Source organism: Myotis yumanensis, unplaced genomic scaffold (genome assembly GCF_028538775.1).
Source record: "Myotis yumanensis isolate MYYU_CA2020_CCGP unplaced genomic scaffold, mMyoYum1.0.hap1 SCAF_10, whole genome shotgun sequence".
In the NCBI taxonomy this organism is placed as follows: Eukaryota; Metazoa; Chordata; class Mammalia; order Chiroptera; family Vespertilionidae; genus Myotis; species Myotis yumanensis.
The window spans coordinates 42359846-42377240 of NW_027223761.1; the positions used below are offsets into that span (position 1 = coordinate 42359846).

A 17395-nucleotide genomic window follows, 5' to 3' on the forward strand; every position below is an offset into this window, starting at 1 on the left:
TTGAAATGATTTTAGTGATTTTCCTGGTAACCCATATCTCTGTCAAGATGTGTTGATGCCCAGCCAGTGTTGCTCAGTGGTTCAGCATTGACCTATGAACCAGAAGGTCACAGTTCGATTCCCAGTCAGGGCACATGCCAGGGTTGTAGGCTCAATCCCAAGTGTGGGGCGTGCAGGAGGCAACCAATCGATGATTCTCTCTCATCATTCATGATTCTCTCTCTCTCCCTTCTGCTCTGAAATCAATAAAAACATTGAAAAAAACAAAAAAAGATGTGTTGATGGTGTAGATCAGGGGTTGGGAACCTTTTTCCTATCAAGGGCTATTGGGATATTTATAACGTTATTCACATGCCATACAAAATTATCAACTTAAAAATTAGCCCGCTGTATTTGGTTAAACATTTAATTAACTTACTCCTAATGCCTTGGCAGGGCCTGATTAAATGATTTAGTGGGCTGTATGTTCCCCACCCAGCTTAGAAGGAACTTTAGATCTTCCAAATTGCCAATAACTTCTTGAGGAGGAGGAGGAGATGGAAATCTTTTAAATAATATATGCGAGTAACTTATTCTAAATAAGTGAATTCTCCCTAATTCATACTTTAAAAACCATTTCTGACAAGATCCGTAAGTTAAGAATTATTTGGCTTTAAAATATTACACGTTTCTGCAATGGGTTTCCCTCTGGTAAAAATAAGTTTTTGTTGTTGTTGTTAATCCTTACCCAAGGATATTTTTTCCATTAATTTTTTTTTTTAAGAGTGGAAGGGAAGGGGAAAGACAGAGGCACATCGATTGGTTGCCTCCCACATGTGCCCAGGGATTGAGACTGCAACCACATGCCCTTGACCAAAATCCAACCCATGAACCTTCAGTCCTTGGGCCAACGCTCTAACTACTGAGCAAAGCCGGCTAGGGCGAAAATAAGTTCTTATTCCATCTGATCTGATTCATACTGAAACTTGATTCTCTTCGGTAATCTTATCACAAGGCATTTAACTTTTTTAAAAAATTAAATCTTTATTCATTTAGTTTTTTATAAAAGTCCAAAGTTAATAGCTCCTACTTCCATGCTTATAAAGATTAAAGGAGATGATACTAGTTATTATTTGAAGAGTGTTAATATCTACCATCTACTTGCTTAATATGTATTTACTTTAAATCTTAGGATAAATATCTAAGTTATGTTATCTTCTTATAGTTGAGAAAACAATACAGAGAGGTTAAATATTTTGCGTATGACATTTATAATGTACTCAGCACAGTGCATGGCATATAGTTAGTCTTTACTATATTGGGTCTTTTGTTGAAATGAATGGTCAACAAATTATAAATTTTCCAAATGTATTATATTTTTAAGTAACTGGCCTCTGGTACAACATTCAAAGGATCTTCTGTGGCGCATTTTTCTTTCCTCTTGTCTCCATAGCTCTTGGTGCTGGACAGGCATCTTTGTTTGGGAACAACCAACCTAAGATCGGAGGGCCTCTTGGTACAGGAGCCTTTGGGGCCCCTGGATTTAATACCTCGACAGCCACTTTGGGCTTTGGAGCCCCCCAGGCTCCAGTAGGTAAGTTTCAGTCACTTTAGAAGGCTTTTCTTAGTTTATTTCTTGCTAATACTTAACTTGCTGACCTGATTTCCCACTTTACCTCTGTTCATCCTTAGCAAAGCAGTACAGGCATACATGTCATTGAATAATTATGTAGCGCAGAAGTACTTGTAGTAGATCATAGTCTTTCTTCCTTCCCCATTCTCAGACCTACTCACCCAAAGAAACCACTTTTGTTATAGCTTTAAATTAATCTAGTATATAATTAAGTTCATATTTCTGAATTATGTGCTTATATTGCTGTGTTTTGCTTTAAGTGTAAGTAAATGTAAATTGTTAATGATAGGTGAAAATTTAGTTCATTTATCACCTGTGTTCTTTATGTATTTCTCCCAATATAATGTTTACTAAATTCCCTGTTTAGTTTTATATAATGAAGTGTTTATCATACTTTATTTGAATACCCCTTTGCAGTTTTTGCGGTACCTGCCTGCCACCTTTATTAATGTTCCTAATTTAAAATTAAGTTTTTAACTTAAATATCTTTTTAAAGACAATTATGTTTTACCAGAAAGGAAAAATTGATACCACCTATCATAAATAGAGATAGATAGGTAGATAGATAGATAGACGTTTAAATTAATCTCCAGTACTATCATAACCCATGTACCACATTTTGAGAAGCCCTTGCAGATTATATTTTTTTAACTTCTGTAAAAATGGAGGATAGTATTTCTTGACTCCCCTTGGTCAAATAAGAATATTAGTGCCTGTACTTTCTTAACTTTTTTCTCTTTTTTCCCCCCATCTTTATATTTTTATATTAATGAAATTGATAATATGTTCTGTTTTAAATTATTACTGTCTTCCCTGGCATAAAAGTTGCAAATGAACACATTTATTATAACTATGAAAACATTGCTACCCAGCCAAGGACTCCTTTCCCGTCTAGCTTTTCCTGAGATTTCTGATCCTCCCCCCCGCCTCCCACCTTGCATTACCAGCCCTTATTGCCTTCCCAAACTAGTCCAAATTCTTAAGGATGGCCTCATAATTTTTTTACCCCAGAATACTTTATTCTTTGATCCCTTTGTTCTCTACAGCAGTATGAATTCTGATTATTTCCTAGGCCTTCAGTATTGCTCCGGCATATTCCCTTCTACTTAGTGGGCACTGCAGTGTCCTGGGTATAGGGTTTTCCTCTTTATTTCCTGAGCTTTCTGGAATGTATTTTCAAGTAAAATATATATGAAAGGTAAACTGACTACTTACAGGTTTAAAAATACCTTTATTTGTTTCTCACACTTTAATGTTATGGATTTTTGGTGTGAAAAGTAATTTGCTCTCAGAACTTTTGGTATATTCCTTCTTGCATTAATCATTACTGATGAGAAGTCTAATGCCTTTCTGATTTTTGAGACTTGTTTCTCCATTCCCACAAGCATTTAGGATTGCCCTTTGTCCTGATATTTCAGGGATCTGCTTAGATCTTTCCTATCATAATTCTTGGGTTTGTTGTGTGTGTGTTTTTTTCCTAGGAGATTTTTCATTATCTTCTAAATCATCAGCTTTTCATACTTTTATTTTTTATGTATTTCATTATTTTTTTAATTCTCACCCAAGGATATGTTTTTATTGTGTGTGTGTTTTGGTTTTGAGAGAGAGAAAGATACAGACAAACATATGTTGACCAGTTGCCCCGTACAAACCCCCTTGCAACCTCGGTATGTATCCTCACCAGGAATCTGAACCCGCAACCTTTTGGTGTACGGGATGATGCTCCAACCAACTGAGCCACCTGGCCAGGGCTGTTTTTCTTTTCTTTCCTTTTTTTTAATGTATTTTTAAAATATATTTTATTGATTTCAGAGAAGAAGGGAGAGGGAGAGAGAGATAGAAACATCAGTGATAAGAGGGAATCATTGATCGGCTGCCTCCTGCATACCACCTACTGGGGATCGAGCCTGTGACAACCTTCTGGTTCATAGGTTGATGCTCAACCACTTAGCCATGCCGCTGGTCTGTGTTTTTATTTTTAACATGTGAAAATTCTTTCTTGTTCCTTGAAAGTTTTTTTTTTTTAATCATCTGGTTCTTAGATATAGTTTTTTCTTGAAACTCTGAATTTGTTAATAGGCATTAAAAAAATTTTTAATGCTAAAGCTGATTCTAATGTTTGCACAGGTTCTCCTGTTCCTTAATTCCTCAGGATCATTTTTGTTTTGTTTTGGTCTTACTCTTTAATGCATTGTGACTTTTTCCATTTATATTTAAGAATAAAATAATAGCCATAGCCGGTTTGGCTCAGTGGATAGAGCATCAGCCTGTGAACTGAAAGGTCCCAGGTTTGATTCCAGTCAAGGGCACATGCCTGGGTTGTGGGCTTGATCCCCAGTGGGGGACTTGAAGGAGGCAGCTGATCAATGATTCTCTCTCATCATGGATGTTTCTAACTCTCTCCCCCTCTTCCTCTCTGAAATCAGTAAAAATATATTTTTTTAAAAAGAATAAAATAATAAAAGGCTCACTGGCTACTTGTGTGTATGGGTAGAGCTTGTTTACCAGTAGGTTTCACTTTAAGGTAACTAGTCCAGGAACCAGTTATTATCCAAGGGTCCTCTAAATGTCAACTCTGGGATGAGGTAAGCACTCAGACTGCTTGCTCTTGTTCTTTCCATGTGTTAACTTGGTTTCATCAGAGGCACACACTTTAATATTTTTGTTCTGTCTGTTGAGCCTCAGGAATTAGAAGGAGGAGGATGTTGTAGTTGTTTTGTATGTATTATATTTTCTCATCTGCTCATGTGTTAACTTGATTTCATCAAAGGCACACACTCTGATATTTTGGCCTATCTGTTGAGCATTCAGGCATAAGGTGGAGGATGGTGGTGTTCTTTCGTATCTATTATATTTTCTTATCTCATCATTTACTTTCTTAATTCTTCGTAATTATGGGTTATATAGATATATTTCAATTTTTTTAATCATAGGTTTTATTTAGGTCATTGGAAGGAAAGGGGTGAATTAGAATTCTAATTGATATCTGTGTGAACATTCAAATCAGCTTTATCCTTAAAAATTATATTTTTATTTTATTTTCCTTATTTTTATTATTTTCAATAGAAGGTGGTAGCATAAATATCATAACCTGCCATTTTTACTTGGATAGCTTTCTGAATGGTTTTTAATAATCCTGTCTTTTAAAATGTTTTTTTTTCCAATTACAGTTTACATTCAATATTATTTTGTATTAGTTTCCGGTGTATAGCATAATGCTTAGACAATTATATTTTTTTACAAAGTATTCCTTGACCTCAATCCCCTGATAATTCTAGTAACTTCCTGGCATCATACATAGTTATTCATTATTATAGACTATATTCCCTATGCTGTATTTTATAGTCCTATGACTGTTTTGTAAACTACCTTATGTATTTCTCAATCCTTTGACCTTTTTCGCCCAGACCTCTAACCTCCCTCCCCTTTGGCAACTATCAGTCTGTTCTCTTATCCCATCTTTTTTTAAAGGCAATTAAAAAATGTCTACCCAAAATTTTAATATTAGAGTTGCATATGTTAATGTTACTACCCATTTAAAAGTAGTTGTCTTGACTTCTAGAATGCACATCTCTGCATCATAAAATCTGAGTTGGAAGGTGCTTTAGAGTTTATGTGAGTGTCTACCCTTATTGTGGGGGAGTCGCTTACTAAAAACCTCAGTTAAGGTGCCTTTCTTACAGGTCAGTTTAGTCCATTGTTTTGTTCAGATTGTTTGGAAACCAAAACCTGCCTTCAATAGTATTTCTACCCAGCGGTGTACTTTTATTACCTTCTATATCTAAGCAAAATCAGTCTGTTACAGTTTCTTTGCAGAGCTTCATTGTCTTCCAGATAAAGTATTATCAGTTTACTAGAGGCCGATGCACGGGGCTCGGCCCCCCTCAAGCAGCAGCGGCCGCCTCTGCCTCTGCTCCCACCTCTGCCTCAGCCCCTGCAGCTCTGGCTTGGTCCGGAAGGTCTTCTGGAAAGACGACTGGTCTAATTAGCATATTACGCTTTATTATTATAGATTCTTTTCTCAGAAGACTTTTTAAACTTTATCCCTTTAATCATTTGGTCATGATATAGTTTTTTTATATGTTTTCAAATGATTATGATCAGAATTGAAATAACACCAAGAGCATAGCTTAACTAGTGCTTATGCTTCCTTATTCTCGCTAATGTGGCGGCTCTTTATTATTTTTAATTAATACAGTTAACAGAGAAATTTTCATACTTAAACCTAAAAATAAAAACATTCTCACACATTTTTCTAATTATGTATAAATTTGTTAAAGGAAGTTTTTATTCTTTTGAGTAAAATGATGGGATCAGCTGGTGCAAGTCAACTTTTTCTAATGGGTTATTGGCTCTGAAGTAACAAACTAACCAGTGAATATTACAGTCCTTAAAAAATATTAAAGCTTTCTTTTGTCTCCTTGAATAGTCCACAGAATAACACTAAGCTGAGACTGTGGCACTGTGTACCAAAATATACTTTTCTACATTTTTTTCTTTTTTCTTTTTTTTTAATATATTTTATTGATTTTTTACAGAGAGGAAGGGAGAGAGATAGATAGTTAGAAACATCGATGGGAGAGAAACATCGACCAGCCTCCTCCTACACATCTCCCATGGGGGATGTGCCCGCAACCCAGGTACATGCCCTTGACCGGAATCGAACCCGGGACCTTTCAGTCCGCAGGCCGATGCTCTATCCACTGAGCCAAACCGGTTTTGGCCCTACATTTTTTTTCTTACCTGTAGTCTTAAAATGGGTTTAAGAACTTTCTGCATACAGATGATCTCCTTTGGGTTTCACAATCCTGAGCAAATTTGCACTCTTTAAATACCAACCTGTAGTGCTTTAGTATTTAACGAATACACTTGATTTGAAGATAGCTTGATTTGATTAAATTTGTCATAAATTTAGTTTTAACTATCTGTTCTGGGTTTCTTGTTATTGCTACTGCTGTTGTGTGTTTTCTCCCTATTAACAATTTCAGAATGTTTTGTTTATGACACTTCTTTAATGTGTATTGTCTTATTACATTTTAACTTTGGCCTTATTTTTAACACTTATAAAGGAGAAAAATATTTATACTTTTTTATCAGTCTTTTTGGAAATATTTATGTTGCAAAGCGATTTCTTCATCAATCAAGATACAATGCAGACAGTATGGGACTTTTTATATTTTGTTTTTTTACTGTGTTCAATTGTAGATCATTGTTCCTTGTCTGTTCCCTAAATTTTCTGTGAGTGATGACGTTTGTTCTTATACTTTGAAAGAAAATTAGATTAATTGGGTGATCTTTTTTCCTTTCAATTTTTACTTAAGTAATATGAGTATTAAATGTAAATAATAAACCTGTAAGGATACCTTAATAGCCATTTTATTTTTTGTATGCTACCTCCTCCTTCTATATTCTTAATATACATGATATTTTTAATTCTAGAAATTTTACTTTTTAAATTTAAATCAAAGATACTTATTTTTATAACTATTAACTTAATATTGGACATAGATTGTTTCCAAGTCTTGGTTATTATATAATGTTCAGTGAACAGTTGCATTTTCCTTTATTTTGTTTCTTGGTTAATTAAATCCTTGTATTAAATTTCCATGTTTTAAATTATTAGGATGAAAAATGTAAAAATAGTACTTGCTATATATACTGTCATACTGTTTCTTTTAGACAGACTAAACCAATTTGTAACGTTTTTAATGTCAAAGACTAACTCTTTTTATGTAACTGTGCCACTGATAGATAATGAGGTAGGTATAAAAATATTTCAAGGTTGTTCTAAGTTACATTTCTTTGATTATCAGTAGCAATGAGCACCTATGAAAAGTTTTATATATGTTGTTTTTTATAAAATGCCTCTCTATATTTTTGACCCATTCGTTTATTTGATGGTTGATTTCTTCACAATTTGCTCCTCTACTCACCACCAATAATATCATTGAGTGAGTCTGAACATTTTGGAGACCAAGTCTTAAAAAAGAGTTTTGAGTTCTCTTGCTAAAAATGCCCTAGATCTTTGGACTGACATCTTGCTTTTTCTTTTCTTTTGTAAAAAGCGTTGACAGATCCAAATGCCTCCGCTGCCCAGCAGGCTGTTCTCCAACAGCACATCAACAGTCTAACATACTCACCTTTTGGAGACTCTCCTCTCTTCAGGAATCCCATGTCAGACCCTAAGAAGAAAGAAGAGGTAAATTTAAGGGTGTTTCTGTAGAATTTATTCGCAGAAAGGATAAACTAAATATGCAGAATGTCATTTCTTATGTATAAAGCCTCTGCAAAGTTAGATGTAATTAATTTTTAAGGCACATTTATTTACACTTTTTACTAGGCCAAGGGATAAGTTATTTTTGCTGCAAGACAGTAAAATGAGCGCTGGAATGGAAGTAAGGGCTGTGATGTTTTAACAGCCCTGATGTAAGGCAAACATTTTATAGTTGAGCAAACTAAGGCTCGGCTCCCAGAGGTTAATTTTTCTAAAATCATAATGCTCATAAGTGGCAAATCAAAATCTTTTCTCCTGATTTCTACATAGCTTTGTCTTAATCTTTTGTGCTCTAGTGACAAAGACATTATATTTTGCTCACTGGTGTGTGATTAAAAGCATAATCTTTTGCCCTGGACGGGTTTCTCAGTCGTTAGAACCGAAGGATCGTGGGTGTGATTCCTGGTCAAAGTTCGTGCTGGAGGCAACCAATCGATGTGTCTCTGTCTCTCTCTCTCCCCCCCCCCCCCCCCCCCCTTCCCTTCTCTCTCTTCTCCTACTCTCTAGAAATCAACGGAAAAAATATCCTCGAGTGAGGATTAAAAAAACAAAATTATAGTGTGATCTGTTTTTTTATTGGTGTTTTTTATTGAATTTATTGAGGTCATAATTAGTTAATAAAATTTATATAGGTTTTGGGTGTGCAGTTCTACAATACAGAATCAGTTTATTGCAGCGGTTCTCAACCTGTGGGTCACGACCCTTGGGGTCGAACGACCCTTTCACAGGGGTTGCCTAAGACCATCGGAAAACACATATATAATTACATATTGTTTTTTTAATTAATCACTATGCTTTAATTATGTTCAATTTGTAACAATGAAAATACATCCTGCATATCAGATATTTACATTATGATTCATAACAGTAGCAAAATTACAGTTATGAAGTAGCAACGAAAATAATTTTATGGTTGGGGGTCACCACAACATGAGGAACTGTATTAAAGGGTTGTGGCATTAGGAAGGTTGAGAACCACTGGTTTATTGTATTGTGTGTTCACCACCCAAAGTCAAATCTCCTTCCATCACCGCTATACTCCCTTTTCCCTCTTCTACCTCACCCCACTCCCCTTATCCTCTGGCAATCACAGTACCATTGCCTGTGTTGGTGAATTGTTGTTATTGTTTCTTACTTAATCGCTTTACCTTGTTCACTCAGCCCCTCAACCCCTTCCCCTTTCACAGCTGTCAGTCTGTTTTCTGTATCTATGAGTCTGTTTCTATTTTATTTGTTTGTTTTTGTTCATTAGGTTCCACATACGTAAGATCATATGGTATTTGTCTTTCTCTGACTGGCTTATTTTACTTAGCATAATATTCTCCAGTTTCATCATGCTGTCACAAAAGGTGTAAGGTTTTTTCTTATTTTACGGCTAAGTGATATTGTATAAATGTACCACAGCTTTTTTATCCACTCATCTACTGATGGGCACTTGGGCTGCTTCCAAATCTTGGCTATTGTAAATAGCACTGCAGTGAACATAGGGTGCATAGTCTTTGGTCTGTTTACTACTTAGAGTGTGTGAAACATTGGATATGTCTTTTTGCCTCCCTGAATCTGTTTTCTCATCTATAAAATGGGAATAGTAATACTGTTCAGTGTTGAGAATTTAATAAAATAATGCAAACGTGGTTTATAGTAAGTTCAGTATATAGCAATATTTAGTCATTTATCCTTCAGCTTGTGCTTGTTCTTAAATTAGCTCTGAAACTAAATATAATGAGAAGCAAAATATGAATTTGAAGTGCTTATTAAGGTGCTGTGTAAATGTAAGTTATGATTAGCTGAAAATTACATGATATTCATGCAGGCATAATTTAGATGTCTATGTATATGCTAGTAGTCCCTTTCATTTTGAGGATACAAAATGAAATAAACAAGAACTTATTCTCTCAGAACTTGTTATCTGAGAACTTGTTACAGGAAGATCAGACCTGTGTTTAAATTTACTATAGTTCAATATAGTAGTATATACTGAGTGGCCAGATTATTATGACCACCTAATGTTTGTAGGCAAATTAGCTATAATTTCACGCTGAAGTTGCTAGAGGGCCTGACCATTATAAATAGGGAAGCAGGTTGTTTACCATGACAGTAGAAGTGATTTTTTTCTGAAGATATGGGTAAACAATGCGATTTAACAGCCTTTAAATTTGGGATATATATGTGTGTGTGTGCGTGTGTACACACACACACTCTGAGTGGCCAGATTATTATGACCACCCTATCAGTACTTCGTTGGGCCACCTTTTGCCCTCAATATTGCGGCGATTCTTCTTGGCATTGACTCCACGAGAAGTTGAAAGGCGATGCGAGGAATCTGACACCATGCCTGGTGAATAGCACTGTCCAGTTCTGTGAGATCTGATGGTTGTGGAACCAGCTGCCTGATGGCTCTTTTAACTTCGTCCCACAAATGCTCAATTGGATTGAGATCTGGTGATTGTGGGGGCCACCTAAGCAAGGTAAAGTCTCCCTCATTTTCTTGAGACCACTCCACAATACGAGCACTGTGGCATGGCGCATTGTCTTGTTGGAATAAGCCATCTCCGTTGGGCTACGCCATCAACATGATAGGATGAACTTGATCAGCAACGATACTTAGGTATGTTGTGCTATTCAGACGTTGTTCCACATGAATTAAAGGGCCCAAATCATGCCAGGAAAACATGCCCCAAACCATAACACTCCCCCCCCCCCCCCCCCAGCTTGAAGGGCTGTACTCATGCATGTGGGGTGCATGCTTTCATGCTGTTTCCGCCAAATTCTCACTCTGCCATCTGCATGATGCAACTGGAAACGTGATTCATCGGACCACATGACTTTTTTCCAATGTTCAACTGTCCAATCCTTGTGTTCCTGTGCAAGTTGGAGATGTTTTATCTTGGTAACTGCAGACAGCAAAGGTGTTCGAACAGGCCTTCAGCTTCCATATCCCATACGATGCAGTGTACAGCTAATTTGCCTAGAAACGTCAGATGGTCATAATAATCTGGCCACTCAGTATATATATATATATATATATATATATATATATATATATATATATTTATTTATTTATTTATATTTATATATATATATCCCACATTCAAAGGCTGTTAAATCATGTTGTTTACCCATATCTTCAGGAAAAAAATCACTTCTACTGTTGTGGTAAATAACCTGCTTTCTTATTTATAATGGTCTGGCCTTCTAGCAACTTCAGCATGAAATTATAGCTAATTTGCCTACAAACGTCAGGTGGTCATAATAATCTGGCCAGTGTATGTAATAATAGAGAAGCCCATCAGCTGATGAATGGAAAAACAAAATGTTGTATAACTATCCAGTGGAATATCATCCTATCTAATAATAGAGAAACATGGTAATTAGCCGTACCTCCACTACCCTTCCTATTGGCTAATCAGGGCGATATGCAAATTAACTGCCAACCAAGATGGCGGCCGACAGCCAGTCACTGAAGCGAACAGGAGGCTTGCTTGCTTCAGTGATGGAGGAAGCCAACGTTCCCCGCCTGCTGCTGCCCAGCTCTGAGCTTGCAGTTTAAGAAACATTGTTACAAATATAGAAGCTAAGCAAAACCCCAGAAACCTGCTTTCAGCCAGCCGGGCTTCAGCCAGCAGGACCGCAACATTGTTTCAATTATAGAACAAATGCAGATCCCTGCTTTCAGCCAGCCAGGATCTCAGAGCTGGAGTGAGCAGGACCACAACAGTGTTACAATTATAGAACACATACAAACCAAATACCTGCTTTCAGCAGCTGAGGCCTCAGAGCTGGAGCCAAGCCTCAGAGCTAAAGCTGGCCCAGAATAAAAAAGAAAAGAAAAAAAGGACAGGTTGGGTGCTTCAGTCACCTGCCAGCCTGAAAACGGCCCTCAGCCCCTCACCCAGACTGGCCAGGCATCCCAGTGAGGACCCCCACCCTGAAGGGGGTGTGACCAGCTGCAAACAGCCATCATCCCCTCATCCAGGCTGGCCAGGCACCCCAGTGGGGACCCCCACCTGAAGGGGGTGTGACCAGCTGCAAACAGCCATCATCCTATCATCCAGGCTGGCCAGGCACCCCAGTGGGGACCCCCACCGTGATCCAGGACACCCTTCAGGGCAAACCTGCCGGCCCCTACCCGTGCACCAGGCCTCTATCCTATATAGTAAAAGGGTAATATGCCTCCCAGCACCGGGATCAGCGGAGTCGCGAGGCCTCCCGGCACTGGGATCAGTGTGACAGGGGGCAGCGACCAAACCCCCTGATCGCCCTGCAGTTCTGTGTGTGACAGGGGGCGGGGCCACAACCTCCCTATCCGCCCTGCTCTGTTCGTGACAGGGGAAGGCGCTCCAACCCCCTGATCAGCCCTGCTCTGTGCCTGATAGGGGGTAGCTCCCCAACCCCCTGATCACCCTGCGGCTCTGTGTGTGATAGGGTGCGGCGCCCCAACCCCCTGATTGGCCCTGCTCTGTGTGTGACAGGGTGCGGCGCCCCAACCCCCCCACCCCCCCACGGGCCTTGCTCTGTGTGTGACGGGGTAGAGCCATAACCTCCCCATCGGCCCTGCCCTGAGTGTGACAGTGGCAGCGCCCCAACCCCCTGATCAGCCCTGCTCTGTGCGTGACGGGGCAGCGCCCCAACCCCCTGATCGGCCCTGCTCTGTGCGTGACGGGGTGGCGCCACAACCTCCCTGTCGACCCTGCCTTGAGTGTGACGGGGGCAGTGCCCCAACCCCCCAATCGGCCCTACCCTGAGCGTGACTAGGGGTGGCATCGCAACCTCCCGATCCACCCTGCTCTGTGCATGACAGGGGGCGGCGCCCCAACTCCCCAATCGGCCCTGCTCTGAGCCTGGCCAGGGCCTGCACCTAGGGATTGGGCCTGCCCTCTGCCACCTGGGAGCGGGCCTAAGCCAGCAAGTCGTTATCTCCCGAGAGGACACTGGCCGCCCTGAGGGACCCCCCCCCCCCCCCCAGTGCACAAATTTTTGTGCACCGGGCCTCTAGTTCAGTCATAAAAAGAAATAAAGTACTGATACTGTAAGTACTATAATATGGATGAACCTTGAAAACATGCTAGGTGAAAGATGCAGTGCAACACACAAGGCCTAATGATTCCATTTATGTAAAATGTCTAGAATAGGCAACTCTAGAGACAGAAAGTAAATTCATGTTTGCTGTGGGATAAGGAGAAGAATTGGGAGGTACAGAGTTTCTTTGTGAAGTGAGGGAAATGTTCTGGAGTTAGGGAGCAGTAATTATTGTACACCTTATAAATATAAAACCACCTAATTGTTTGCATTAAAGTGGTGACTTCTATGTTGTTACTTTTTATCTTAATAGAAATTAAAATATAACAGAGCATAGATTCTTGAGTGAATTTTGTAATGCTTTTCAGAAGAGGTAACATTTAACTCTGTATGTGTGTAGAAGTTGGTAGATCTAGGTCAAGACATTCCAAGAAAAGGCACATAATTGTAAAAGATCACAATGATCTGGGAAGGTACAGTGTTACTGAAGTGTAACAGTCTGCATTGTGAAGAGAAACAGAAATTGTGATGTGTTTTATATGTTTTCATTATTTCAGTTGGTGTATACTATATCCACTGTACACTGTTAAAGAAAACAAACATATAACATCCTGAAGATACTATAGAAACATAGTAAAGGTGCCATCAAAATCAACTGTGGAGACTTAATTTAGTTGTGTGTCTCCTCCACTAACTTGTAATTTCCTCAAAAATCAGGGAAAGTAATTTTATTTTTTTTCCCAGTACTTAATATTTGATTCATGGTATTATCAATGTTTGCTAAATGATGGATAAATGCAAGCTAATATCTGTCTGTTTTTTAAGAGTGATTTGGATTGCATAGAAGTTGAACATTAATTCATAGCTGTGTCTGTTTCCTTAAAGCATAAGATTTTTAGTTTTATTTAAAAAATTTTTTTTAATATTACATTTTATTAAGATAAATATATTAAATATTACCCTCTTTGTTTTGGACTAAACTGCTGGTCCTGGCCGGTGTGGCTTAGTTGGTTGGAGTGTCATTCGTACACCAAAAGGTGTCAGGTTTGATTTCTGGTTAGGGCACATACCCAGATTGTGGGTTCAATTTCCAGTGGTTGGGGAGTGTGAGAGGCAACCAATTGATGTCTGTCTCAAATCAATAAAAAAAACATATGCTTGGGTGAGGAATTATTGAAATTTAATTTAGGTTGATTTAGGATAGCTACCACTAAAGTAGCCAACACGGGCTATATCATTCCAGCTTACATTTAGATCCAACAAAATTTTAGTCAAGGGATAGGGCATAATGAAGACAAGCTTCAGTTATGAAAGTACAAACTATTTGTGTAAGTGGTTTTTTAAAGTGACATTATGGTCCCCATGTAAAACACCATTTGCAAGTGGATAGTTTTCCTTGTTAAATCATACTATAGCTATGTTTTGAGCATTGGTACTTGTCTATCTTGGAGTACTTAAGACTTACCTGGAATTCTTGTTTTCTGGAAGCCAAGACTTCAAGAGGTATCTAGCACGTTAATGGTAGAGATAGGATTTCCATTCTGGTCTGATTTTTAAGGCCAAAATCATATATTTGAGTTAACACGTTAAGCGCCCAGTCAGTCACTGGTGACTGACACTATACTTTCCGTCCGGAAGACAAAACAGGCTGGGTGCTTAACATGTTAATCTAGAACTTTCTTTTCTTGATGCTTTTGTTTTTCAGAGATTGAAACCAACAAATCCAGCTGCCCAGAAGGCTCTCACTACACCCACTCATTATAAACTGACACCTCGCCCTGCCACCAGAGTCCGACCAAAGGCTTTACAAACAACAGGCACAGCCAAGTCACAGCTCTTTGATGGACTGGATGATGATGAACCATCCTTAGCCAATGGAGCATTCATGCCCAAGTGAGTTTATTTTTGTTAACATAAATTAAGTGTAAAATATAGCGTGGGACAAAAAGGGGTTTACAGTTGTATGTGAAACAGTTCTTATTATTTATTAATTGGATTATTATACAGTTATTTTTTATTTGAAAATTATAGAACATTAGAGAATAAAAATGGCCTCACCACTTTTCAAGGATAGCATAGTTAACATTAAAATATTTTAATTAATATGCTCTTAGTTTTATATACACATTTTTTTGTTTTATTTTTTAAATGTTAGTGCTGACATAATTTTATTTTAAGCAGAAGACACTTTTTTCTTATAATACAAATTAGCCAAACTGATTAAGAAGAATATATATAATTTTGATTCCCATATGTAGAGCTATTGAACCAATAGTAAAATAATCACACAGAAAAACATACAGGAAAGTATATAGAAGAGTTGTTGGTAAACATAGAAAATTACATTTAAATGATATATTAGAGCCAGTATGCCCTAGAGATTGATATATGCATAGAAAAACCCTAAAGAAAAATACTAAATTCTTAACAATAGTCAACATATGAAACTGTAACTTCAGGGCATTTTATTTCTGGGTTGTTTATTTTTGAGATTACAGTTAGACACAGACAAAGGCTTTTAAAGGAGCAAGTACTTTTCTAATCAGAAAGAAAAGGGGTTGTTCTTTTTTTTTTTTTTTTTTTTTGCTGTGAAGCAAAAGTGGGAATTCATCTCTTGCAGTTCTTTGTCTATGAATGATAAGTTTAAAAATTACCACTCCTTTCCTTAAAAATAAGGTGGGCTGCTGCTTCCGAAAAGATGGAAAATTCAATTTTTATACATTTCTTAGAATAGCAATAGTTTATTTTGAAGGCAGAGACTGCATATTATTCATGTTTATGTCCCCAGCACTTAGCAAATGTTTTGACACAAAGTTGTTGAAAAGAGCTTGGGTTCACCAGTCCAACCATCTCTCAGGGTACTTTCACCAGTTTCTTTGGGGTTTGCTACACACTTCTGTTCTTTGATTTCTTGTGTCTGTTCTCTGTACCTGTCTGACTTGATATTTCTGATGCCAATCCTCTTCACTTTTGCCTGACACTGTTTTATGTTCTTTGTCTTCTAGTTGTATGTTTTTCACGTGAAACATTTTATCAATCCCTCTTCTCTTTCCTCCTTTGTGATTGTGTTCCAGTCCATGGCAGTTACTGTTTTTTAATGATCAAATTGCCCCATCTTTGGCAAGCAGGTGCCCTTTCAGGTTGTCTTCTATTCTTTTCCAAGGACCCTGATAATGTTTGATAACTTACTTTCTGTAGGATTCAGTCAACTGAGCCACACCAGCCAGGGCTTGTTGTGTGTCTTTTTTGTTAATCCTCACCTGAGGATATTTTTTCCATTGAGTTTTAGAGAGAATGGAACAGAGAGACAGAGAAAAACATCGATGTGAGAGAGAGACATTGGTGGGCTGCCTTCCCACGCACCCTAACCTGGGCAGGGATTGAACCTGCAGCCCCGGTGTGTGCCCTTGACCTGGAATCAAACCCATGACCCTTTGCGTGGGCCAGTGCTCTAATCACCTGAGCCACACAGATTTAATAATCTTCTAAAAATTTATTTTATGTCACTTGTATTTTTTTTTTTTATTGATTTTTTACAGAGAGGAAGGGAGAGAGATAGAGAGTTAGAAACATCGATCAGCTGCCTCCTGCACATCTCCCACTGGGGATGTGCCTGCAACCCAGGTACATGCCCTTGACCGGAATCGAACCTGGGACCTTTCAGTCCGAAGGCCGACACTCTATCCACTGAGCCAAACCGGTTTCGGCTGTCACTTGTATTTTTAAAACTGTGTGGCAATAATTGGAGTTCAAGTATGATGATATTGACCTTCAGAAAAGATTTTTTTTTAATGAAAGCTGCTTATTGAAATGAGTCAAAGTTGAACTTTTGATCAGACTCATGTGCTATTTACTTTTAGTTTTTTAAGAATTGCTTTGAGAGAGACATTGATTTGTTGTTCCACTTATTTATACATTCACTGGTTGACCCTTGTATGTGTCTTCACCAGCAACCCTGGCATAACAGGATGGCACTTTAACCAACTGAGCTACCTGGCCAGGGCTCTTTTAGTTTTCTTTTAACTATAGAGGTAGATACTTTCCAAATCCCAACACAAAATGAGTGGCACTCTCTGGTACCTCCACACTTTTGGTAGCTCTGGACTCCAGTTTCTGTCTCCGTAATCCCACAAGACTTTAAAATGGCCTGTCAGCCTCTTAGCCTTCCCCTTGGAATCAGAAAAGTCCCCAGCAGAAAAACAACCCTAAGTACCAGACACCTCCCTGTGCCACTGTCCCCCAAGTTGGCTGGTTCAGTAATTTTTTTTTATAACTTGTTGGCTGTCATATACAAGTGGTCTGCTACCTATAGTTGTTTAGTGTTTTTTTGGTGTGTGTTTTTTTTAAAGGAGTGAAGCACATTAGTTAATCCTGTGAGTTTAAGTGAGTGTTAAGATCTCTTCTATTGGTTTTTCTACTTGAAGCTTGTATACTGTGGAGGTTCTTGTCCTTAAGTAAACCTGCTATATACAAACCTGAACTTTTTAGGT

General features: G+C 38.2%; 1 protein-coding gene across 7 annotated transcripts in view; it reads left to right on the forward strand.

Annotated features, from left to right (window-relative positions):
- The window catches only part of NUP98 (nucleoporin 98 and 96 precursor), a 110306-nt gene that overhangs the window by 50657 nt on the left and 42254 nt on the right, over positions 1 to 17395 (forward strand). For 5 of the 7 annotated variants that reach the window (XM_070425499.1, XM_070425504.1, XM_070425502.1 and 2 more), the window contains exons 12-14: positions 1433 to 1573; positions 7678 to 7811; positions 14611 to 14798. In XM_070425499.1, coding sequence (XP_070281600.1) covers positions 1433 to 1573; positions 7678 to 7811; positions 14611 to 14798 — 463 coding nt within the window. The remainder of the gene's footprint in view (positions 1 to 1432; positions 1574 to 7677; positions 7812 to 14610; positions 14799 to 17395) is intronic. The other 2 variants (XM_070425505.1, XM_070425506.1) reach the window with 1 other exon arrangement.